Source organism: Clytia hemisphaerica, unplaced genomic scaffold (genome assembly GCF_902728285.1).
Source record: "Clytia hemisphaerica strain Z4C2 unplaced genomic scaffold, Clytia hemisphaerica genome assembly, whole genome shotgun sequence".
In the NCBI taxonomy this organism is placed as follows: Eukaryota; Metazoa; Cnidaria; class Hydrozoa; order Leptothecata; family Clytiidae; genus Clytia; species Clytia hemisphaerica.
In genome coordinates, this window is record NW_027103979.1 from 1482409 (window position 1) to 1509067 (window position 26659).

At 35.7% G+C, this 26659-nt stretch overlaps 1 protein-coding gene across 1 annotated transcript; it reads right to left on the reverse strand.

The window, feature by feature from the left end:
- Positions 1-1324: 1324 nt before the first annotated feature.
- On the reverse strand, positions 1325-20810 carry LOC136810948 (dnaJ homolog subfamily C member 7-like). The gene is made up of 14 exons (XM_067067536.1): positions 20571-20810; positions 8622-8713; positions 8068-8306; positions 7713-7787; positions 7169-7287; positions 6865-6934; positions 6047-6130; positions 4976-5232; positions 4365-4438; positions 4067-4213; positions 3284-3342; positions 2472-2562; positions 2105-2200; positions 1325-1493 (listed from the first exon to the last, which is right to left on the reverse strand). The coding sequence occupies exons 1-14, from the start codon at positions 20669-20671 to the stop codon at positions 1444-1446; spliced, it is 1554 nt and encodes a 517-aa protein (XP_066923637.1). The 5' UTR covers positions 20672-20810; the 3' UTR covers positions 1325-1443.
- Positions 20811-26659: the final 5849 nt, after the last annotated feature.

Genomic DNA, 26659 nt, shown 5'->3' on the forward strand with positions numbered 1-26659 from the left:
GGTGATGCAACATATTATTAACATCTTTTTAAAATTCATAACGTCATTTTTGCAATTAAATTCTAAATTACTCTTAAGGGATTCGATTAAAAAGCAATTTATAAAGGCAATTCTTTGTTAAAAGTGTTAAGGTACCTGAAATATAACTTTTATGTTCAAATACCAAAATTAATTTTTGGACTATGGTCAGAGCCCTTAAGAATTAAATAACCATTGATCGTAAATTGATCTTATCTTTTTAGAGATTTTGAGCCTCGTTGTTCATATAAATTTGTTTCATCAAGGCTCGATGTAAAGTAGACTTCAGATTAGCTTCCATCTCTACTTCTTGTTTTTTCCCATGCAGTTTAAACTTTAGGCGAAATTTTCGACTTCAAGTCGTCTTGTTATGTTTTGATTTCGACAGACGATTCGAATAAAAATGTTTGATCGTTCGACGACTATTGTTCGATTTTATTAAGGCACCATTTACACTAGAAGAACTAGAGGGAAAGAAAAGGGCGGTAGGCGGGGGCGGCGGGTCTATTTAGGGATTTTCAGAGTGTCTCTTATTTTGCTAGCAACTTGCAAATTGAGGTGGAGTCAGGATTGCTTCGCAACCCTAATATAATATGACTAGTTCGTTGCTAAGGAAAATACTTGAGACCGGGGTTTAGAAAAAGCCTTAAAATATCTCAGAAAATATAAATGGTACGGCCTTAAAATTTTTAAGGTATGTTTAGAAAGGGTATAAGGTCATGAAACGCCCAAACTCCTGAAAGTCGATAATTTTTCCACCAAATCTCAAAGTTTCATGTGACTCCCACCTTAAGAAATTTGAGCGACCTGAATTCAATTTGTTTGGGAAGTGAACACAGCACGATATAAATTGAATATTGAATAATCCAAAAGTATTACCTTCATAGCTCTCAATTTTACTTTCACCAACCGCTCTAAATACTGAAACCCCTGAAGGTAACTTTATATAATAAAGATATCGACAACCTTTGTCGGTTATAGTTAAACATATAAATAATGTATTTCCTAGGGACATTTTTCCTGACACCCTTTCGCCATCCAATGTCAAATTAATTTTATAGAAAAACTGAGGCCCAAAATGCCAAAAAAGAGAACAATTTAAGAAAAATTCTGAGTCTGGAAAGTTTTTAGTAAATTAAGGATCGAATTAGTTAAAACAAGGTTAGTTAAAAACACCTCAGTTTCGCCCTAGGAATTCATGTGATCATTAATGTTGAATTGACAATTCTGCCTGTAACATAGTCTTTTACCAAAAGAAAGTCCTTTTTTTCAACGAAAATCTCAGACAAGAAATCTAGAATGAATATCACTTTTTAGTCAAAATATATTCTTAAAATATTACGGTCTTTTTACTTTCTAAAGTACAAATGTCTTTCCACACAAGTCGTTGAGTTGATCCAAAGCTCGATCATTGCCATGGTGATTTTAGCCAAACGAAAAAGTGAATCCGCCAGGGTAGCCACCACCTCCTCCACCTAATGACAATTAGTAAAATCTCGTTCAATTACGCTTCTTTTATTGTCCCACGTGCAAGCCTTACTACACCCCTTTAATTATATTTCTATATTTGGAACTCGTTACAAGATGCTACGAAAGTCAGAGTTTTGAAGAGAAAAAAACGAAAATAAAGATATTTGACGAAGATTTTGATAAGTGCCTTTTTAACTTCTTTCCTTCTAATGTACCCTCTCGTACCTAACAAAGGGTTGTTAACAATCCGTTGTTAGGCATATTTGACTTTTTTAAATCTAATTAGAAAGTGAAGAGTTTGGAATAGAGGAATATCTTGAGTTTAATTAAGTTTTAGAAAAAGGAGTTCACAGAAAAATAGGGTAAGAGTAGACACATCAATTTAAAATTTTCTAAAAAGTCAAAACAAAAGCACTCACCGAACTGAATTTCACTTTGTACAAAATGGTAATTATTTTCCTAGGTCGGGTGAAGGTTCATAAATTCATTATTTTTTTGATAAACGTTACTGATTTTTTTTAACTATTATTGGGCACCCAAGTTTCCTTTTCAGAATCTTTCAGTCACGAAACTGGTTAGTTTACAAACGGGATACAAGATAGTTGTTTAATCTTACCTCGTTGTCTTCCATGCGAAGGAAAGCCGCCTCCGCCGAAACCACCGCCACCGCCACCGCCGAAGAACGATTGGAAAATAATGTTCGGGTCAAAGTCTGTGAGAAATAAAGTGAAAAGGTTAAGTTGTATTATTTACAGTATCCAAGTAGGAGTATTTCATTATGTGTCTCGCTAATACCTACTTTTTGGTACTAGATTGAGGAACAGGAATGTAAGCGTGCTCTCTTGAAAGAAAAAGATACCATTCAACTAAGGTTGAGGTAATTCAAAATTCTAAAAAATAGCCTTCCCTACTTTCCCAAATACCCGTGCGATATTGTTGAAATACAGTAAAGAAGATTTACAGTGAAAATATTAATCTCTTACCAAAATCCATTCCGTGATCGTCGAGGTCCTGTCCGCTATCGTAACGTGCCCTTTTTTGTTGGTCCGATAATATGTTATATGCCTCACTTACCTGGGTGAAATAATTATTTCATGATTATCAGCCCAATTAAACCCGATTAACAGTATCGAACCAATTATTAACCCCGCGAGCATCTTCCTATTTTTTACTAGGGTAGGGGAACCTTGGGGAGGGGGGCTCGCAGCTCCCACCTTAAAACTCAAGATTGATAGTGCTATAATCTTGAACTGGTTGACTGGTGAAAATTTCAGTATCTATGCATAATCGGAGATGATTTGGTTCGGCCACCTGTCTGATTGGTATTTTACATGCCAGAATGAGAATTTTGCTAAAATCATCTGGAATTTGGAATTTTACAAAATCGGAAATTTCGGTTGTAAGCTTGCATTATCAACACCTGACAAAAAAGTCAATGGCATTTTCCAATCCCTAGATACAGAAACCTAGGCCTGATTTAGGCAAAAAGGGCCGGACCAACTTTTACCCAGTCTGTCAAATACACAATACCAGTAGTTGGTAAAAAATGCTCATGTGTTCCAAAAATAAAAGAAATATGATAATAAACGCCACGTGGAGCGGCCGCACGGAATTTGAGAAAAAATAAGAAAGTGAAAAATGTTAGAGGTTCTATTTTCGGTAATTTCAAAGAACGATGACGTCATAAGGTGGCAATGATGTCATCAATGATGCCGAAATTTCCTTGCAAAGATGCTCGAAAGGTTAAAGCGATAGCTGTCCTTATGGAACTATTTTAAGTTGGCACGATACTTACATCTTTGAAGAGTTGTTCTTCAGATTTCTTTTTCTCTTCATCTGCATCGGAATGTCGATCTACAGAAGAAGTGAAGGTTCTTAGTGAAGCGGCGAGTAAAGCTTTGATTCCCTTACAATTAGCTTATTGGCACCATATCGTCATTTACTCCCTCAGAGACATATGTTTTGAATACCACAAAAGAGTTACCCCTGATCGACTTCAATGAGTATGATTTTTACACCCTCGATCCTAGAGCAAACATAAACGGCATTTATATTTGGATGCTATCTGGTAAGTTTTAGCCCCGGTCTCGTTCCCTCAAAAAGGTTACATGATCTCGAAAGGTTGTACAAACCCGATTGATACAACATAACTGAACTGAGTCTCTTGAAAACTGTTTTACTTGTAACAATATATCTTTTGACAGAGCAAAACAAAAGAAAATATATTTTTTGTATAATAAAAAAACATCATTCAATCGTTAAATATTTCTATTCTTTTCTGTTTCTCTTATAAGAACATCAAAATAACGAGATTTGTTACTCTAATGTAATGGTACGAAATGTTAAAACAAACATTGCTTGATCGCAAGAATGCTACAAACGATAAAAAATTTTAGTAGTCAAGGAGTAATCTCCTCCTCGTCAATCAAAAAACGAGAATAGGCATGAGGACGAGGTTGTGATTATTATCGTGTCAATGTGCATCTTCACTAAATTTCAACCATTAATTGCAACTCCTGAATGATCCTTCAGCGAGCCGCCTATCAATTCTCCATAATAAGAACATATATTTAGATACCTGGGTGATGTTTGAGGGCTTCTTTTCGATACGCCTTTTTCATTTCTTGTTCAGAAGCTGTTTTTGAAACGCCAAGAATTTTGTAATAGTCTTTTCGTTTACTCTTTTTCAACTCCAGTTTCGCTTCTTTTAATAGACGCCTATACTCTGCAAAACATAACAATTTGAAAGAAAACGTTTTAGAAAAGTCAATGATAAACCATTTGTTGGTTGAGGAGAAGTAAGAGTTCAAACTAATTGAACGTTTGAAAAAACAGCACGAAAAAAATGTCAGTAGCTGAGAAAATAAATTGTATACCATGGTTGTGATCCATTTTGGTAATTTTTTCATAATCACGCACTGCTTCTTCGTATAATTCCTGGTCCATGTAACTGAAAATAATGAAAAGAGCTATCTTATCAACCGATAGGACTCTGCTTTGTTCAGAAATCTTACTGTGTACGCGAGATCAATTTTTCAGAATTATTATTTCAATTGTTAAACTTACATAACTACACGTATCTGATTGGTCAAGAAGGACGAAATCAATTTACTTTAGATCTTTAGTTTCGCGTGACGTCACTTTTTTGATATTGTTTTTACTAGAAGTAAAATCTCTGCTCTACATTTCCTAGATCCAGCAACTTAAAGTGTTTTGGCCTTATAATAGTTAAAATATGTACCCAGAAATCGCATATTCAAGTCGAACAATTGACGATCAAAAGACCAACAATTTTCACCTATGCGCAAATCCGAGTCATACCCATAGGTTTTGTCACGTTAATCTAAATTGAATATAATTTCGGACTCTAACTATACCTCAACTCTACAGATACAGAAGATGAAAGCAATAATGATGCTAAATGATCTGTGCTTTTAAATTACATCAGTTTTTCAATCGAAAGAAGTAGAGAAGTGATCAAGCTTACCTTTTGGCACGCCTTAAGTAAGCTTTTAGATAGGAAGGATCCAATTCTATGGCACTTGTACAATCCTTTACAGAATCTTCCATTTTTTTTAGTTTGAAATTAACTGTGGCTCTGTTGCAATATAATTTGGAGTTTGTAGATTTGTTAATAGGGTCGATCTCTAAAGCTTTTGTGTACAGCCTCAATGCTTCCTGGTAGTCTCCACCTCGGAAAGCTTTGTTTCCTTCCTCTTTCGTTGCTTCCAAATTCTTTGCTTTCTGAAATTAAAAGTTTAAGAATCAATTGAAAGTACTGCAACTAATTTCTCTTTCATCAGATTGAGTGGAAATAAAGAGTAAGGAGGGACAAGCAGTTAATACACAACACTACCAAATGAATTTTTCAAAAGGACCGCCACCCCTTGACACTTAGTACACTGTGTATTAACTGTTTTTGACCCATTAAATATATACACCACCCCCAAAGTGAGTTTGCAGCGGCCGACAAACCGTCCCATGCAGGTCCACCGCTTATTTTCCCGTTAATTTGATGCAATACAAGGGATTTTAACTGTTTTGAGACTACTTATGTCACAGATTTATGTCATTAGAAAATTTAAATTAAGTTTTTGTAAGTCGGGGTGCAAATCCCTTGCCAGAAAGTTGCCTAAGCAATGCAACAGTTAAAATTTGAGTAAGCAGAAAAAGATTTTGAGGTTTTCCAGTTGCATGGTTGCTTAGTTTCAAAATTTATAGAAAGTGCCAAGCTATGGTAGGCAGTTAATACACTTTTTGAGTTCTAAAATTGTCTTAACACCACCCCTTTTGACAGTTAATACACTGGTGTATTAACTGCAATTTGCAAATTTCAGAAAAGGACCCACCACGGTACTAATTGTCATAGGTGTCGTGTATTAACTGCTTGACCCCCCCCCCCTGAGGGGAATTGAACTTTGGCAATATATAAGTTTTACCCTGTTTGTAAAGAAGTTGAAGCAATAAATCAGCAATCAAAGAAAGTAACTGAGGAAGAGCGTATTATCGCTCTCATAAAATGATTGAACGGGTGAGAGGAAAACTTAAATAGCAGTACCTTGTAAGCTTCTCTAGCTTTTTTGAAGTCCGGAGCAGTTCTAAGCAGTTGTTGAAACAATTTGTAAGCTCTCTCTGTTTGATCCTGAAAAACCAAAGTGAAAATTTACTAAACAAAGAACTGCGCGAGAAAAATGAAGTTAATTACCGGGTAACCAGAAATATGATGAGTATGATGAGTTATGGATACTAAATTTACCCATGTATTTAGCCATAATTGTACAAATACTTTTTGTTGGTTACCCGGTAATCAACTTCATTTCACTTCGATCAGTGATTCCAATTAAAGTCATTGTTTTAGAATACATCACTTGAATTTATTTGAACAGTTCTTTTTCATTGAACCAAATTTAAAAAGTCATGAATCGAATTGCGCTATCCAAAGCGTCGATTCCATCATAACAAGTGTTATCTTTTTCTCAAAGCCAAGTACTAGCTAATCATGAAAAATTCTAAAGCAGTGCAGAGACGAGATTTTTATGATAATGTTTCATTAAATTTGAATTTAAAATTTTTATGACTAGAGGTTCATACAATCATTGAATTTCTAAACTACTGTAAACCTTTTTATAAAAAAGTTGAAACAGGTTAACCCAAATTTGGGGTAACTCTCAGACAGGAATTTTATACACAATTACCAGCCCCTATATATCAAAACATATCAGAAGGGATGCGTGCAGCTTCATATGTTGCTATGTGGCGACGCAAGAAAAACTGAAGTTGTTGGAATGGAGCTCAAAAGAATCTCTCGTGTCCCCACTCCTTAACAGCTCATAATAGCCAAAAATAAAGTAATTACTTATAAGTTTTCTGTGTTACCTGATAATACAAGCATAAGCCACGAACATATAGAGCCTCGGAATGGTGCTGATCTTTGCGCAAAATGTCACTAAAATATTAATGTGATAATCAATGATGATACATATCCTTCCATTGTTTGTAAGTTTGGATTTCAATCAAACCAAAAAGGTGACTAAAAAAATGGATATTAACACACCTATACTTCCGACACTCAGTACTGGGGATCACTTTTGGCGATTGATTGAACAACACATGTAAAATACACACGAATAAACACCACACCATGTTTTGTTTTGGTCATGATACTTAGATAGATACTTACTTAGCAAGGATTTGAGCATCACTATACTTTCCAGTCATGGCCATACACTCTGCCTGTAATCCTTTGTAGCCCAAACAACTTGGTGCATATTCCAAAAGCTTACGCATGCAAAACTCGATCTGAAAAGAAATAATAATAAATCCCCTCATCTAAAGTTTAAATCCCCCCATCAGCCATAGCCCCTCCATGACCAGAAAACAAAACTTAGGGACCCGTCATAGGTCTTTATCATTATTTGCCCTTATTTTCTGAATAAAAATGAAAAAAACGGCATATAATAATTTGACTCGTAGTTTTGTAGAGGAATGTTGAGTTTTACATAATGTGAACGGCGGTGAAAAATTTTCTAAATCCTAAACAACATAAGAAGAAATGCATAAAAAACGAACACAATAAAAGAGAAGGATCCAATGGGTAGGGGGAGCCTAACCTTATGGTACATAGCTATCAAAACATGATCCTTTGGAAGGCTTCGATTGCGGGAGTAGGTCTCACTTCAGTACACTCCGAGAAAAAAAGATTTTAAAGAGATCACAAAGTTTACTTTACGGTAATCCTTGATTTCAAAAGCATTCGCACTTTGGTTTTCGTAATCCGCCATTATTTGAACATTTTTCAGCTATAAGTAAAGAACAGGGCAGTGAATTTCATTTTAATTGGCAAATCAAAACCAAAACAATTGTCCTGAAGGCAGTTAGTTTAAGATAATTCAAGACACCAGAAATAAGACACCAGAATAAGTATAACTTTAAAGTTGATCAGGTACTCTTGGTTACCTAATAGCCGGGGTCGGGCCCGCTAATCCCGCTAATTAATTTTTGAGATTTTTTTCCAACCCCCTTGCTTATTCCAAACCCCCTGGCTATTAGGTACCCGAGAGTATGATCTTACTCACTGACCTCACTCAATACTGATTTATTGGTTGGTTCAAGCGTTTTGGCCTTTTGTAGTGTCATCATTGCATTATTAGTCTGTCCAGTGGCAATATAACACTTGGCTGCTCTTAAGTATGCTTTGATAAACTTGTTATCCAAATTGAAGGCTTTTCGAGCATCTTCAAGTGCTTTGTTGAACTCTTCCACCATCATTAATGCAGCCGATCTGTTTGCGTAAAATGCCGCCTTACTTGGTTCCAGATCTAGGAAATTAAGTAAAAAAAAGAATTGAATTGACAAAAAACCTAAATATTCAATCAAGTATTATTCAGGTATTTGATATTAATTAGATTAATCAGTTTTGTATGAAAGTAGACAATTTCCAATAGGCTTGGATTAAAAATCCATCAATTTCAAGAAGTAGGTAGGTCATATTATATTATAATGAACCATAAGCAACCCCATAAGCTTCCAGTTAATAAAGTAAGCAAAATACTATTATGATGCTATTGAAATTTCTCAATTTGCTTTTCTAAGTTTTATCAACTTTGAGAGAGATTTGATCAAAATAGGCTTACCTATTGCCTCTGAATAAAGCTCGATAGCCTTCCTGTATTCTTTACTCCCATATGCTTTGTTACCCTCCTCCTTTTTGGACAATGCAAGTGCTCTAAAAAATCAAATATTGTTGAAATTTATTACTCTGTCCTACAAGTCCTACAGTATCTTTTTCTGACTCATTTCCGATAAGCTGATGGCAAGAGAGCAATGTTAAACATTGTAAAATGTTGCACATCCCTCTTGGACGTTTACTCTAGGGGCTCAGTTCATACAGATTGTCAAATTGAAAAATATGGGCTAGAGTTGAAACTCTTGGATGAGAAATGAAGCTAATTTTTCCCATCTAAAATTATTTTTTTCTAACCTACTCAGTAGGTTAGGTTGCATTCATTTGCAATTTTTGCTCAAAATTTTAACTGAAACCGAAATAAATAGGTCAAGACTGTCTTGTTTTTTAAAGGTTTTCTAAGAGAAGCTTAAAATATTGAGGTTTCCTCGGAGCCGAAAAATTAAAGCAGAAGGCGGCAACAAGGGTTGAGAGATAAATAAAGCCTCTATTCGTAATGGCGGGAAAGGAAAAATTTTTGTTGATTTCTTTTTCATACTGCATGTGCGGAAAAAATCCAAATTTTTATCTACCCAACGAACAATGGACCTATTATAAAAATCCTCTACAATCAGCTAAAGTAAAATTAAAGTGGGGTCGAAACTGCGCCATAATTTTTAAAGCAGCAAGAAGTGAGAACTTCAAAAGAAATAAACAAAGCATGAAGCGGTAATATAAATTACATATAAATTTTCTGCTTTAATCACTTGTTTCTATGACAACGAAATAAAGCATGCTTTAATTTTCCAGTGTGACCCCCCTGAAAAAAATTTAAATAGTTTACGGATTAAAACAAAAGGATAGAGGATAGACAAAATTACTTTGGTTTTTGAGTACTAGAAAGAGATGAGACTATTTAAAATAAATTCAAGGAAGGTATAAAAAATTGCTTACTCAGGTGTGTGATCTCAAAATCTGAATTTATGAAGCCTACTTTTTATCTCTGCCTTTCTCTGACTTTTAAAGTAAGTGGGCCGGTAGGTGGGACTGGGTTAGTTATAGTTAGTAGTCGAGCGACTTTGAACCCAGAGAAAATTAAAAATACAAACTTTAAAGAAAATCCCTTTTGCTATATTCTTTAAAACCTTTATTCTACCATCTATGAAAATACATAGAATGCACCCCCCCCCCTGAGCTTAGAGGGAGGCTAAACCATTTTGCTTGATTGGGGGCTGTATTTTTCAAAAATTACTGGGGGCTTGCTTTCTAAGGGGGGCTGAGTGTTGTGTAATAGAAGTGGGGGCAGAGCAGATAGGTTGAAGATATTTTAAATTATGTTAAAAATCTATGCTGTGGGGTAGGTTTTTATCCCTCTTGAAAGAAAATTTTGCCTGCAGCGCAATAAATTTATCGAAAATCTGCATGCAAAATTTCTTGAAGGTGGGGGTTTCTAAAATTTAGCCAGGGCTTATTTTCCTTAGCCCCCCCCCCTGAAAAAATGCTTGGGCTGGACCCCTCTGCACACTATGAAATATTGCATCCAAGCGATCATCAAACTTGAAAAATACACATTTTCGTAGGGGTGCTTGAAAAACCGTCAATTTTATGTCAAAAGAGATTTTCTGAAAAAAATGAAAGAGCTTTATTGAAAAGTTAAAATAAAAAGGACAAAAATGAGTAGTCTTGCTTAAACTACAATATCTTAAGTACCTTTGTACACAGAAAATCGAGTTGCAACAATCAATAAATTAGTAAAAAACTAGTCAAAATGTGGGGGTAGGTCGACATTTGAGCTACCTAGCAGACTACTTTTGCGCCATAAAAAGACAGAGACCATTCCAGTGTCGTCAAACTTTGAAACCAAATTACCAGACTGACATCAATGAAGACATCGCATAGAACTCCTTTTTTGACGAAAGATAAACAGAAAGATGAAAAAATGGATGAAATGCATTTTTTTCAAAAGTGACCATATCTCAACTAAAGTCTGATTCTGATAAAAGTACGCTTTGTGAGTGAAATAAAAGATTAGTTGTGAATAGCTAAGAAAGTCCTCCATCAAAATTCATCACGATTTTGCTCTCTTAAAATCGTTCGCCAGTGAGAAATATTGACTTTTCAATATAATCATTTGAACAGGATCTTTCAAACTAAGCCACAGAATGGCGTAAAAAGTTTCATCTTTAGTTAAATTATAGTTTTTAAGAAATTGGCCTGTATAACAAACTGTATACCAAACAATCCACCAACCAGCACCAACCAGCCTAATGACTCTACTCCAGCATTTTTGATTTGATTTTTTTGCAAAAACCTGACATTGCTTACGTTAAGTGCAAAGCTATACCTCAAGTCCTGATATTTGACGTCTTCGATTTTTTCAAAAATGGAGAAATCTTAACAAATCTACAAAAATATGAGGAAAACTGCCAAATTTCAACAAAAAAATTACATCACCTGCCAAAATCTTGATCGATGATGAGACTCAAAATGTAACCAACCAATGTAGCGAACAGGATTGTGTTAAAGATAACGAAAAAATGAGGATCGAGTGTCAAAAATGTCAGAGAACACTGCATTGCAGTGCATTGTGCATGCACCGGATTACCAACTTACTTATTACAAATGTTTCTAAACAAAGGCCTGGCATAAATTGTTGTCCTGTTGATAGAGAGCTACAGAAGAAGGTGACTGATCAATCAGGAAGAATCAAATGTTGTACACTTAGTTACAAAGAAATATCAGCGTGTGAAGGCATTATCAAGGCGAAAAGCGAAAATGAAAGAGGCTTAATGTTGTTATCAAGGAATTACAATCAAGGTGCCAGGAGTACAACAAAGAAAAGAATCAGGTCACCGATCTCATCCAAAATCAATTTTCCATCTTGGAAAAGAAATTGACAGCAAAAATTGAAGATGCAGTAAATGCCAAACTTCTAAATGACCAAACGAAGGGTCAATCAATAAAAAGTTTTGCTGAGGTCACGAAAATACACAAAGAATTAAGCATCACAAATATCAAACAATTGATTCAGAGTGAACAAGTGATACTTTTATGGACCTACCTGGTTATGCATTTAACACATATATAATTGATATCTACATAAGCGTGACCATTAAACAATCATTCAGAACACAAATAGTGACGATCTATTAAAATTAGTCGTTTGTTTCTTATAAAAAAACACGTTTAGAAACCAAAATTTCATACTCTTGAAGAATTCTTTCATATTCAAGACTTCGAGTGCAAAAAAACATCTCATCAAAAAATTCAGTAATTTTAAGAACATTGATGTATGCTTACAGTGATTCTTATAGATAAATATGCGTTTTTTGAGCTGAAAAATTCTTTTTTACGAAAATCTGCTGAAGCCATCTTTTACCTACTTTCATGAAAAAAGTCAGAAAATAACAAGTCCAAAAAACCCTTTTTTATCCGTTTTTTAGCTGAAATTTACCCCAAAATTTTTTTTTCCAAAAATCTAGCTCCGTCACATTCGAGGGCTTATAGTTATGCATCTTTGTGCAAAAAATCATAAAGAATGAAAGAGCCAATCTCGAGAAACGCTAATACCTAAGAAATTGATAGTGTGCTTATAAAAATATATCGAATTTGGCCAGTTTTTCTATAAAAACAAGCCAAACAACCAAAATTTCATGTCTAAACACATATATTCTTTAAAAGTAAGCCCTCATGAGCAAAAAAAACATCTATCTCATAAAAAAAATTGAGTAATTTGACTAAGAACATTGATGTATGCTTATTAATAGTGATTCTTATAGATAAACATGCGTTTTTTGAGGCAACAAAAATTTTTTGCAAAAATTTGCTTAAGCCATCTTTTACCTACGCTGGTACCCTACTTTCATGCAAAAAATCAGAAAAAATTAACGACTTAATTTTTCACAAAGTCCAAAAAACCCGTTTTTTAGCCGTTTTTTGGCCCAAATTCGCCCAAAAAATTTTTTTTTGAAAATTAGGCTCGGTCACATTCGAGGGCTTATAGTTATGCATCTTTGTGCAAAAAATCATAAAGAATGAAAGAGCCGATCTCGAGAAACGCTAATACCTAAGAAATTGATAGTGTGCTTATAAAAAAATATCGAATTTGGCCAGTTTTTCTACAAAAACAAGCCAAACAACCAAAATTTCATGTCTAAACACATATATTCTTTAAAAGTAAGCCCTCGTGAGCAAAAAAAACATCTATCTCATAAAAAAAATTGAGTAATTTGACTAAGAACATTGATGTATGCTTATTAATAGTGATTCTTATAGATAAACATGCGTTTTTTGAGCCAACAAAATTTTTTTGCAAAAATTCGCTTAAGCCATCTTTTACCTACGATGGTACCCTACTTTCATGCAAAAAATCAGAAAAAATTAACGACCTAATTTTTCACAAAGTCCAAAAAACCCGTTTTTTAGCCGTTTTTGGCCCAAATTGGCCCAAAAATATTTTTTTTTGAAAATCGGGCTCCGTCACATTCGAGGGTTTATAGTTATGCATCTTTGTGCAAAAAATCAGAAAAAACTAACGAGCCAATCATGAGGAAAGCTAATAACGAACGAACGAACAGACGAACAGACGAACAGACGAACAGACGAACGAACGGACAAAGGTTAATTTATAGGACCTCCACCGGGGTAGGTCCAAAAAGTAGAAAAGCAAGTAGAAGAACAAAGGAAACAATCAAGAAACTCAAATATCATTATCCACAGTGTAAAAGAAATTGAAAATGAAAACATACATCATTTTGTAAATGAACTGCTGGAAGATGTCAATATCAAAACTCAACCAGCTTATGTATCCTGAATTGGAAAAAGAGTGTAAAATTAGATTGCACCCAATAAAAGTTATCTTCAATGACGGACATGTGAAATACAAATTTATGAGGAGAATGACGGAAATGAAATAGTTTCTACCCCCCCCCCCTTACATTTAGGGGGGTCTTGGGTTTTGATGAACCAAAAGCAAGAGGGGGTGTTAAAAGTATGACTTTCCTAAGGGGGGTTGCCAGTTAAGGGGGGGGGGTCTTCTTACCTAAGGGGTGGTCTTCTTAGATAAGGGTTTCAAACCTGCAAAATGTCTTCAGCTTTAAACTAAATTAGCTTTCTTTTCTAAACAAGTAACTTTTTCCTTTGTAAATAGAAGTCTATATTCAACAAAAATCATCTAACCATCTAATCATCTATCCTAATTATGACTCTTGTACAATCGTTTCATTTATACTGATTTTCTAAGGGGGTGTGAAATTTCAAATGAATTTCCTAAGGAGGGGTTAGCACTTAAGGGGGGTCCTCTTACCTAAGGGGGGTCTTGACCCCTCTAGAAACTATGATTGAAAGAACTTCACAAGTACGACATGATCAGTATAACAGATGATTTGACTAAAATGGAGAGGGATAGAGTAAAAGAGTTAAGAAAGATAGCTGATGTGAGAAATAAAGCACTGTCGTCGGACAGTGATTATAAATGGAGAGTGTGAGGCAGTCCTTGTGATAAATTGTACATTAGAAAGATTTACAGTATTGTTAGACCGGTTTAGGACCTACATGGGCCTGAAACTGTCTTTGTTGTAATAATAATATTAATTATCATTCAATATGTCAATATCAATTCAACGCTAACCTGTTAAATTTTTAAACAGCTATTTTATTTGCTTGATTTTGGAAAAGGATTTCAACTACATTAGCAAGCTTTGAAAAGCAGAAGAAAAGAGCTTATAACCAACGAATCCAGGAAATTGAGAGGTGGACTTTCACACCATTGATTTTTGGTGCTACTGGCGGAACTTCCCGCAAATGTTCAATATTTTTAAATAGACTTTCTGAGAAAATCTCAGATAAGCAAAATTGCATGAAGAGTGTCATGATTGCCGGGATTCGACGCAAGATTTCCCTTCATCTTGATCCGATCAGTTGTTGCTTGTCTGAGAGGTGAAAGTGCGAGTCGCATATTAACCCTGGACCAAGTAGCACTGAAAGATCAAAAGCTGAACGAAGTCTTGTCGTCTTTCTGTGAGTGAGGTTGTGAGGTGTGATATTTAACAAATATTTTAATTTTTATTTATTTGTCTATTCATTTATTTAAAGATATTAACTTTTGATACAAAAGACCCGTCTCGGGACTGGCTCCGGTAATAGTATATAGCTAATTTGTTCTAGGACAAAAAATTGTAGTATTGTTGATTTTTGAGAAGATTGGAATTTGGAAAAGGAGCAAAAGAGAATTTGAAGAAATATTTGTTTCCGATCAGGTCCACCATAAAAATGTTTCTCAAGTTCTATGACTTTTAGCAAACTGAATCCTTCTCTGGAAAGGGGAAGATATAGTATTTTCAATTTTGGTGATATATTGGGTCATTTATCAAATTTGGTTCATTGGATAAAAGTTATATGATAAATGAGTAAAAAAGTTAGTTCCAGAAATCAATCATAGTAAAATTTAAATATCAAACTATAAAAATGAAGCAATACCAAATACCTTTTGCATGAAAGCGAGCTTTTGTTTAAACCAAAAACACAAATCATAAACGTAAACTAACTTAAGTCTTAGAATTCCTTCTGAGAAAAACTCTTTCATCAAAACAATTTCAACTTGTTTTTACCATTTCCTCAGATTTTTTATCCGCTTAGTGTAAAAAATTTTACAAAATTCCCTCTCCAAGTTGAACAATAAATTCAAAACTAAGACAGGAAGAATGTCAAGGTGATCCAATTACTAATTCTTTTGAATTATTTACAATTGTGTCCTATAACTTCCTTACAATTTTCAAAAACATTTTGTTATCATTTTCAACATTCCGGCATGGCCCAAGTACTGGTTATAATTAGATAAAATTTAGAAATGGCTTCACTTGTTCTTAGTCTTCTTTTGTATTTTCAAGCATGCTTAGTGCCACAGTGAAAGGTTTGTTTCTATTATAGTTTGTATCTTTCAAAGACCCCATTGGCAGTCTAGATTTTGCGATATTAGCTTTGTTAGGCTTATGCAAATAAATGGATAGAAATAGATAGACTTAAAACTCCTATAATATCAGGATATCAGGATACTAGGCTAGTCTTACCCCTTTTATCTTTGCCTTTGTATCAATACAATGCTGACAAATTGACACAACACATCAGGGGGGGGTCTTGCAGTTACTCCTTGACACTATGTGGAGTAACTGCAATTTTGGACATTTTCCAAATGCCCAATTTGGCAATTTGTTCACTGAATTCCTCATTTTTGATACCATTTTACTGGGTACGTCTTATTAACGACCATTCAAAAGTTAAATATCTCAACCATTTTCCAAGTTTGTTAAAATATCTTTCATGCCTTGATTGAAGAAAAAATTTTGTGATTTTTTTTTGACTTTTGAAAAAAATGATTTGAATTTTTTTGCTTCCGGAATTTTTAAAAACCTAAAATTTTAAGTGAAAAATTGAAAAATGTGATCACTTAGTACACCATATCCTCCCAAAATCGACAATTTTGGGCTTAGGCACCACCCTTGTTGCAGTTAGTCCACTGGTGGAGTAACTGTTTTCCCAAATTTTGGTTTATATACCACCACGGTAGTAATTGTCATAGTGTTTATATAATAACTGCATGACCCCCCCCCCTGAACACATTGACAAATAATCCGTGTCACTGTGTGAGAAGTTATATCAAAATCTGCAACAAAAACGAAAGTGGTCTATTCTAGTCTACTGATTGCTTCTCGGCACTCCTTCACAGCTGTTCATCAAATTTCCACCAATGAAATTTAACTGCATTTCACACGGCCCTTATTTTAGGCACCCGGGGCCTCTCAGTCAGTTAGTGAAAATACCTCAATTTAAAGTATATTCAAAGTTCACAATAATAACTTTCTTTTTATTACGGAAACCAAACAAGTGAGAACAAAGTCATTAAAACTAAAAGTCAGCACTCTGTGGTTGTGACGTAGGTTTTGTAATCGATTTTTACAGTTTCTTGTTTCTACGTCATTTTCTAAACCTCTTAGTAGGAGACCGTATCATTCAATAAGGAATTTTATAACACTTCATGGCAGATTAAAAAGACAATTAGAAAACGAAAGTTTCTTATTTTTCATTTTCGCGTTTATGGGGAAGAATGGAATTTTCAGAAGATGCTTTATTCGATGCTTTTTCCTTTACAACAATACAATGCTGACAAGTTGACACAACACATGTGTACAATTACATTGACAAGTAATCCCTGAGAGAATTTTCTATAGAAATCTGCAACAAAAACAAGAGTGGTCTCTTCTACTGATTGCTTCCCAGCGCTCCTTTGCAGCTGTTTATCAAATTTCCACCAATGAGGTTGCCGCATTTCAAACGGCCCTTCTTTTTAGCACCCGTGGCCTCTCAGTGCCTTGCACGACGGGCGGCTGTAAAATCCCACCCATTCATATATTTGTTTCAATCTGTGATCCGTGGCTTAGGTTTTTTCCCATCTTCAATTTCCTGAAGAAAGCGGGAATTTGATGCGAGGGTTAGATTGTCAACAAAGTGCTGTAAAAAATCATTGAATAAAAGAAGAACTTGAAATCTTAAATATTTTCATTTTGAAGAATAGGTGCAAAAAAGTGAAACATGGAAAGGTTTTATTTCTTATTGGTTCAATCCAAATAGGGGATTTGGAAAACCATCTATGTTTCGTTTTTTGTACAAACCCCTGTAACATCAGTACAGTCAAGTATCAATATTTGAGGTATTACGAAAATCACTACTTTTGCTTTCGTTTTTAACATAAGGTCTTAGCAACGGGTACCCAGGGCATAGTTACGGGGCATTGAGAAAAAATCCTGACATAGAATTTCAAAAAGATTCACGTATCATATTCTACATTACAAAATACACCTGTTCTATGTTGGGTTTTTTTCTTGGTGTTTTGTAGGCTTAATTATCATCATGCAAAGTAAATAAAAACCCCTGGAAATCTTTAGGTTTTAATAAGAAAAATACTTACATACTATTGTTTACTTTTCAGGTATTCATGCAATCAGAATTCACTCTCAGAAACTTTCAACCAATCAAAATTCAACCGTGACGCGGGAAATGATCCAATCAGAATCCCTAAGCTAAAGACTTAACAGCCAATAAGAATTTGTTAGCGAGCGGTATTCATCCAATTGGAATCGCGTAACACAAAAGCGAAAGTGAAAGTAAAGGCGGAAATATATTCTTTTTTCGGCGTGATTTGCATATATTAGGACAGAAAGAAACGCCAATTTGTCAAAGATTTGTTTAAAACCACCATATTTTTTGTTTAGTATCGCCTAAATTTATCGAAAAAATATGCTTTTCAACATTAATCTTAAAATTTCTTTTATTGTTAAGTATCCCCGGGGCGCTCAACGCCGAAAGAAAAATAAGCGGGCGGAACCGCCCTCATAGTTTAATCCTGGGATTGAAAAAACCTGGAGAAAACTTTTCTGTACATATAATGTAGCTAAGGAATTTTAAAACACGGCATTTAAAGTGAAACAAAATGGCGGAGAAGTAGTGATTGGAGGTTTTTGTAATAGACCTTTTCGCCTTTCCATCCGCCATCTTGAATTGTATGCAAAAATACAGGAACGAAAAAGCCGTGGTTGGATTTAGTTGGAAAATATGCAAAACATATGCAAGTTTACACAAAGATTAAAAAGACAACAAAGCATCTTATAAATAAATTTTATAATCATTAGAACAATAAAAGATGGAATTTCTTAATCCAAAAAGAAATATTTACCGAACAACAAAGGCCTTTTAGAAATTTGTTCTTAACGACATAGCATATTCTGTTTTCATGCCATTAAAAATTTCCACGAAGATGGAGTACCGTGAGATTGGGTAACTTGCATCAGTGGAGGCAAACATGCATAGCCCTCAAATAAAAGACCTGGCTGGTCATCAAAATACAACTACGCAGCTCTACTCGACCATTTTTGTTTTGATTTAACTTTGTATTTTAATGACTAGCCAGGTCTTTCATTTGAGGGCTATGCATGTTAGCCTCCACTGATGCAAGTTACCCAATCTCACGGTACACACACCAACTTTCAAAACACGCAAACTGAAAGCAGTAATTAGGACGTCACACATTCAGCGGGTTCAGATCAATGTTTTGATTTGATCGTTTGGCGGTTCTATTCCCAGGAGAATAATTTACCGTCAGCCGAATAAGGATTATTTTTTACCTTCGCGGGTGATTTTTCAGTTTGAGTTTATGTCTAATGTTATGGTTTTTTGAAGTGCTTGTTCTAAGAGATTATTTGAATTTGATTATTTCTAGTTTTCAAAAGAAGCAAATTTAATCTTTCTTCTACAAGATTACACTTTGATATAATGCCAATTATGCATATGTAAGTTTTATATTAATACTTTCTTTTTGCATATGTTTTGCATACTTTCTAAGGGAATTTCACCACAGCAATTCGGCCACCATAATTTTTGCATACAATTCAATAGACCTTTTCGCCTTTGCGTCCGCCATATTGAATTGTATGCAAAAATTATGGTTGCCGAATTGCCGTGGTTGGATTTAGTTGGAATGTATGCAAAACATATGCAAGTTTACACAAAGATTAAAAAGACAACAAAGCATCTTACAAATAAATATTATAATCATTAGAACAATAAAAGATGGAATTTCTTAATCCAAAAGGAAATATTTACAGAACAACAAAAGCCTTTTAGGAATTTGTTCTTAAAGACATTGCATATTCTGTTTTCATGCCATTAAGAAATTCCACGAAGACGGAGTACACACATCAAACTTTCAAAACACGCAAACTGAAAGCAGTAATTATGACGTCACACTTTATCAATGTTTTTGATTTGATCATTTGGCGGCTCTATTCCCAGGAGAATAATTTGCCGTCAGCCGAATAAGGATTGTTTTTTACCTTCGCGGGTGATTTTTCAGTTTGAGATTCTGTCTAATGTTATGGTCTTTTGAAGTGCTTGTTCTAAGAGATGAGTGAATATAATTGTTTTTAGTTTTCAAGAGAAGCAAATTCAATCTTTCTTCTACAAGATTACACTTTAATATAATGCCAATTATGCATGTAAGTTTTTATTTAATACTTTCTTTTTGCATATGTTTTGCATACTTTCTAAGGGAATTTCACCACGGCAATTCGGTAACCATAATTTTTGCATACAATTCAATATGGCGGACGCAAAGGCGAAAAGGTCTATATGGCGGATGTAAAGGCGAAAAGGTCTATTAGACAGCATGACAAAGGTTTGTTATATTTTAGAAAAATATTTTAACAAAGACAAACTCAGGAGGTAAGGTAAATTGCGTTTCGACTGCTTTTAACTGTTTTTCTAATAAAGAATATCTTCAAACTTGACTTCACTGACTATGGGCAAGTACCTCATTGCTAAGATGTTGGCGCTTAAAATCAAAAGTGAAACCGCTGAAATCGAAAGTAAAACCGGCCGGCACTCCAAATCCCGTAATCTTGATATAGGAGATTTGGTCTATACTGCCAGGGTTTTTTTAGATCTGATCATGGAAACGTCACCCCATTAGCTAGCATAAGAGGGGTGGATGGCTCAAGATTGCATAATTTTTGTTCCGAAATTTCCCATAACTTTAGTGATTCTCACTTTTTTAGTGAAAAAATTCCAACAACCCTGTTATCCACAGGGGGGTACTATAACTTGGTCTAATGTAGACACCTCTTTTCTAATTCCGATAGCGATAACCTTTGTATCAGCTGAAATTGATAGTTAAAGGTTGAAACTGTTTTTCTAGGACGTCCTGTTTTTCTTTGCTTAGTTGTTAGTGGTCAGAGTACAGAGAGGAAATCCTTTTTCAATCAGTTATTCAAACTTTTATATTATTCCTGTCTCGGAATTAGACCAGGGATGTTGATATTACACCAACTTACGGTAATAGTTATTTTTCTGGAACTGCCAAATTCATTCTTACGTTTTATCGATGTCTTCCTCTGCAGTTGAATCTTCAGTATCACATTCCATTGGAACTGCATTCCCTAACGGGCAGTTTAGTACCTCAGTGGTGGCTGCCATCGATAAAGTTTATCCAGAAGCAAAAACAGACAGACCATACAGTTAAAAAATCAGGTTGGTCCAAAAACAAAAAAAGTCAGCTCCCTTCTCGTGAGTGTACTTCAGTCGGATGATCTCTTACTTCGACAGAATTTTCTAGAAATTCGCGGGCGCAAAATAGCCCAATCAGTCTTTGGGGCCCGAGAGCCTCCTCCTCGGCCATACAAAATGATGTCATACACCTCCCGCCCTTGGGTGGTGATGATGGCGTACATGGGGCATACAATTTTTGTAAACCTTCTACAATTTGAAACTTTCAGGGATTTTTTATTAGGTCTAAGACGTTACAAAAATGTTCACTTGCCTTTCTGAAATTACTTAAATTTGGCTTTTTCAACAGATTTTTTCTCAACTCAAGAAAAAAAATTATCGGCTCTGGGGGCCGTTCTGTATAACCAGGACCCGGACCGGACCCTGGCCAGGGTCCATCCAGCTGGATGGACCCTAAGAAAACCCGGACTCCTTGTAAATTTTCGAGAAAATTTTTGAGAAAACACGGACCCCCTCAAATTGTCGAGAAAACACGAACCCCCTTAAATTTTTGCGAATCCCTTCTTCTCAATTATCAAATTTTCAAGAAAACTCAGTTTCTTCTCTCTAGCATGAATCCCAAGGAAATTTGTTCTCGCTAGATTATAGGATAGTATAGAAGTACTTAGAACTTGTTAGGGTTTCTAAAGGATTTTTTATGCTGTTTGAGCTTTCTTAGACAAAAGATTACAAAGAAAACTTTCATACTTTGAGCCGAATTAATGTTCTGACTTAAAAATTCGAGGCTAAAGAAAAACAACAAGTCGAAGTCAATGTAAGCATAAATTGAGGCTGGAAATGAGATTTTGCTAGAGCCTCGACTTGATTTTCCCATATGCTTATAAAAAGAGTGTAGATGATCAGATAATTTGACGGTTCGTTGGAAATTTGATTCATTCTATTCAAACACGGCCATTTGATGTTTGGGAATTCGAGGTCTGAATTATGAGCTGTTTATATAGACTGGAGTCGTTTATAATGCGTGTAATACTAATAATACTAAATAATAATATGGGATTTAGTTTGTATAAAGTCTATAAACGACTGGAAGAATCCGGTGTTCCAGCCTTATAGATACAGGGGCTAGCTACGCAGAAACTTGCGTAGCGAGAAAACAATTTATCAAGCAACAACAAACTCTCAAAACGAAATCAACTCAAATGAAAACTTTCAATACACAAATCCACACATATTTTTTTTCTCAAGAATTATTTTGAGCAGGAAAAAATTATAATTGCAATATTGACACTTTTCTTTTGTTTGGAGTTAGTGCACAAAGGTTTCTAGACGACTAAAATTGTTCCATTCATTACTTTTTGCTTTATTTCTACTATGTATGTAATCCTAGAGGTCAACCAAAGATTGACGAGCTGATTGTTCAGGGACCATTCAACAAAATCGACCCCACGCTTTTTGAAGCCATCGATGAAGAACTCATAAAAAGTATGGCAGCTAAAACAAAAGGTTCTTCCGGCCCCTCCAAGATCGATGCACAAATGTGGCAACGTATCCTTTTGTCAAAAAACTTCGGTGATCGTTCTAGTGATTTATGCAAGGCGATTGCAAGGATGACGAGAATCATGTGCACTGAACAATGCAACAAAGAATCCGGTAGGGACATGGAGGCGTTCTTATCGTGCACCCTGATACCTTTGGATAAGAACCCCGGCATTCGACCGATCGGCATCGGGGAAGTTCTTAGACGCATCGTTGGAAAGACTGTTACAACATTCCTGAGGAATGAAATACAAGAAGCAGCTGGCAATCTCCAACTGTGCGCTGGTCAGCTGGGTGGATGTGAGGCTGCAGTGCACGCGATGGCAGACATCTACAACGACGAGAACACAGACGGTGTTCTACTGGTCGACGCTTCAAATGCATTTAACAGCATAAATCGTGAAGTTATGATGCACAACATTAACATCCTTTGTCCAACCTTGGCGATGTTTGCTACCAACTGCTATTCGAACCACGTCCGTCTGTTTGCGATTGGAGGAGCAGAGCTGTCGTCTTCTGAAGGTACAACACAAGGAGATCCGATCGCTATGGCTCTCTACGGCATATGTTTTGCTTCCCTTGACTGACACCCTCCCGAAACGTACCAGATACCAAACAAGTCGCGTACGCTGACGACATCACTGGTGCTGGTAAACTTGTTTGCACTACGCAAGTGGTGGGATGACCTAACGCAACTCGGTCCAACTATCGGCTACTACCCAGAACCTTCTAAGTCATGGTTGATAGTAAAACCCGAAATGTATCAAACGGCACTCGACACATTCGAAGGTACGTCTATAAAGATCACAGCAAAGGGGCATAAACATCTCGGTGCTTCTGTTGGGGAAAAAAGCTACAAGAAGGAATTCGTTTCAAATAAAGTCGAAACCTGGGTTAAAGAAATCAAAACTTTGTCAGACATTGCAAATAACTCAACCCCAAGCTGCGTATGTCGCCTTCGTTATTGGCTACCGGCAAAAATTCAACTATATCATCCGAACTCTAGACGATATATCAGAATTGCTTCGACCCATCGAAAATGTCATCCGTTTTCACCTCATACCAGCCATATGTGATGGCAGACAGTGCTCCGATATTGAAAGGAAGATCCTCTCGTTTCCGATCAAGATGGGAGGCCTTGGAATCATCAACATCGAGGATGAGGCTAAATTTCAAAACGAAACAAGTCGTTTGGCAACTAAAGTGCTAGTCGAGCGCATCATAACACAATCAAATGAATCAATTGATCCAAGTCAATCGAAAAAGATGTTGAAATCACTAGCCGCTAAACGAATTGGAGAACAAAAACGATCACTCGATCAAATCGTTCAACAACTCCCATCAATCAAACCAAAAAGCTTTGGAAATCGCTTCATCTCATGGTGCTTCCTCGTGGCTGACCACTCTTCCACTGAAAGAAGAGAATTTTGTATTGAATAAACGTGAATTCGCTGACGCACTCCACATGAGGTATGGCTGGGAAATGAAGCGACTGCCCATCAAATGTGCCTGCTCAGCCAACTTCACAATCGACCATGCGCTATCTTGCCATCTTGGCGGCTACGTTATCCATCGACATAACAACGTTCGCGATACTCTGGCAACCATGATGAATGAAGTCTGTCACGACGTGTCGATCGAGCCCCAGCTTATGGATTTGTCTCGTGAACAGGTCGATTTACCACGCTCATCTGTTACTGGGAATGAAGCTAGGGCGGATGTTAGTGCTAATGGATTTTGGCAGCGGTATCAAAGAGCATTTTTTGACGTGAAGGTTTGCAACCTTTTAGCTCCGAGCTATCACATAAAATCTATTGGCACTACATTCACTTCCCTTGAAAAGCAAAAGAAGAGAGCATATAACGAACGGATTCTTCAAGTTGAGAAAGGGACTTTCACCCCATTAGTATTTGGTGCTACAGGTGGTGTAGCCCGAGAATGCTCAATTTTTATGAGCAGGTTAGCTGATAAAATCTCGGCAAAACAAAAATGCTCGAAAAGTGAGGTTGTGAATGGCATACGACGCAAAATTTCCTTCGTTTTGATCCGATCAGTGGTTGCTTGCCTGAGAGGTGAACGATCGAGTCGTTCGTTTACCCCAGAACAAGCGGCACTGAAGGACTCCAAACTGACGGAAATTTTGACGTCCTTGCATGTTTGAGTGTTGTGGGTTAGACGATTACATAGGCTACTTTTTCGAGGGTTTCTTTTCAGTTTTTCATCATTTTGGTCTTTTCAGGTGTTTCATTGTTCTCTTTTTTTACAATTTATACAAAAGTATGTTTGTTAATATATTTGACTCATGTTGTATATCATTTTCATTCAAAAGTAAAAAAAAATTCTACTATGTATAAATTAGTCGTCTAGCTTGCTAGACTACTGTTTATATGGTAAATGGTAAATTTTTATGAAAATAAACTGGAAAATAAAAGGATTCGTGTTTTCTCAAAAATTAAATTAAATTCGCTAAGATTTGAGGGGTCCGTGAAAATTTATACGAGGGGTCCGGGTTTTCGTATAAGTCCGGGGTTCGAGTTTTCTTAGGGTCCAGGGTCCGGTCCAGGTCCTGGTTGTACAGTACACCGCTCTGGGGTGAGACACTTGTTTTATCGTAACACGGACTACAGTACAACAAAATGCTGTGAACATTTCTGTTATTATTAACCAAATATATGGTAAGTAAGAGGCTCAGGAAACTGGATTCAAACAAATAATTTGGTCCTGACGAAATAAATCCAAGGATGCTAAAAGAACTTGTCGACAAAATTTCTGAGCCCCTTTCAAGATTAATGATGAAGACACTAGCTGAAGGGATTCTACCTGAGGATTGGAAGCTTGCTCACGTCACACCCATTTAAAAGAAAAAAGGACGGCATAACTTAGCAGTTAACTACAAACCAGTGAGCTTACTCTTGTCTCCTGAATAGACGGGGGGTCCGAATAAGCAGGGGGGTAGGAAAATTTTCTAAATTCTAATATGCAGGGGGGTGGAATAAGAGGGGGGGGGGGTAATTTAAAGACAGAATTTTTTTAACTGATATCAATTTCAACAACAAAAAAGAAACTTTAGCAAATGAACACGTAAAATAAGAACCAATACTAACAGCAAAAAGGAAAATTTTAACGAGTTTACACTGTAATAAAGTATTGAATTATTCAAATTCAATTAGCGGGGGTCTTAATAAGAGCGGGGGAATAGATTTTTTTTCTCTTAACAATTACAATAAAGGTCATAATATTTTGATAATTTTGGTTATTTTAACGTTTTTCAAGATTTAAAGTTCCGGCGAGAAAGTCGATTTTGGGCTATCTCTTTAATTTAATCGAATATTTCGATTTGGAAGTTGTTGACAGACTTACAGGCTATATTCTGAGCCTTATTGGACTATTTTTGAGCCTTTCGATCCTCAGTCGATTTTTAACGTTTCTGAGCATTTTCCGAAAGTAACTTTTTTATTCAATTGAGCATAACTTTTGAACTAATGAATCGAGTTCAATAAATGACCCATCAAAATTTAAGTTTATCTTTATTCTTTCCAATGAAATAGGAATGGTTCTTTTAAAACTTTTAGATTTCGAGAAAATTAGTTTTAAAGAGAACCACTTTTTTGTGGCGCACCCGGTAGATTTTTAACTCCTGACTGAGTTTTAACATATGAGACTTAAGAGTTTAAGATCTGGGGATAAAAAAGCTTGAGAATGGTCCGACTAGCCCGCAATTGGCGTACTGTTGTACAACCAGGACCTGGGCCGGATCCCAGACTTTTACGAAAACCCGGACTTTGGGACCATGGACTTAAATTTCGAGAAAACACGGACCCCCTCAAATTTTTGCAAAAACACGAACCCACTCAAATTTCCAAGAAAATTATTCCAACCCGCCACGACCCATAGAATGCTGATTGTAATACTTTCTAGCGAAATTAAAAATATTGGGCTTTTCGACCAATTTTTCTCATATATCGTGCATATCTCATATATCGTGCATTTTAAATGAGCTCTTTTGTTGATAGGTAAAATCTTATTGGCTTATTTCAGTTGTAGAAATTAGATGAGACGAGATCCATTGTTTCTGACATTGGTGTAAGAAAATATTTGGATTAAAAAAGGCCTGTAAACTTTGCAATCCTTCATCAAATGACAAGATTTTTCGATCAACATTTTCTTCAAGGTGAACTCTATTGCTTAATACTTCCCTCCAAAATTCTCCAGCGACTTTTTGTCTACAAATTGGGTCTGAAATTGTGTGTGCTTATAAAGAACTTTTTATTTTCTGGCTGGAGAAAATATCTTTTCAAAACAAAATTTAATGGATGACAAAATTGAACGCAAACTTATTTCGTGGAGCTAAATTTTATTTTATTCTCGTATATTAGAATGCTAGAAATCTTCGATGCTGATAGTAAGAATGTTCAGAGAGAA

Bases quoted from the DNA above. Each gene is read 5' to 3' on its own strand.
- LOC136810948 (XM_067067536.1), bottom strand. From the start codon at position 20,671: ATGGCAGCCACCACTGAGGTACTAAACTGCCCGTTAGGGAATGCAGTT. The intron at 6,131-6,864 runs GTAACACAGAAA...TTGGTTTTTCAG, and splicing joins GCTTATGCTTGTATTATCAG to GATCAAACAGAGAGAGCTTA. The intron at 2,563-3,283 runs GTAAGTATCGTG...TATTTCACCCAG, and splicing joins AAGAACAACTCTTCAAAGAT to GTAAGTGAGGCATATAACAT.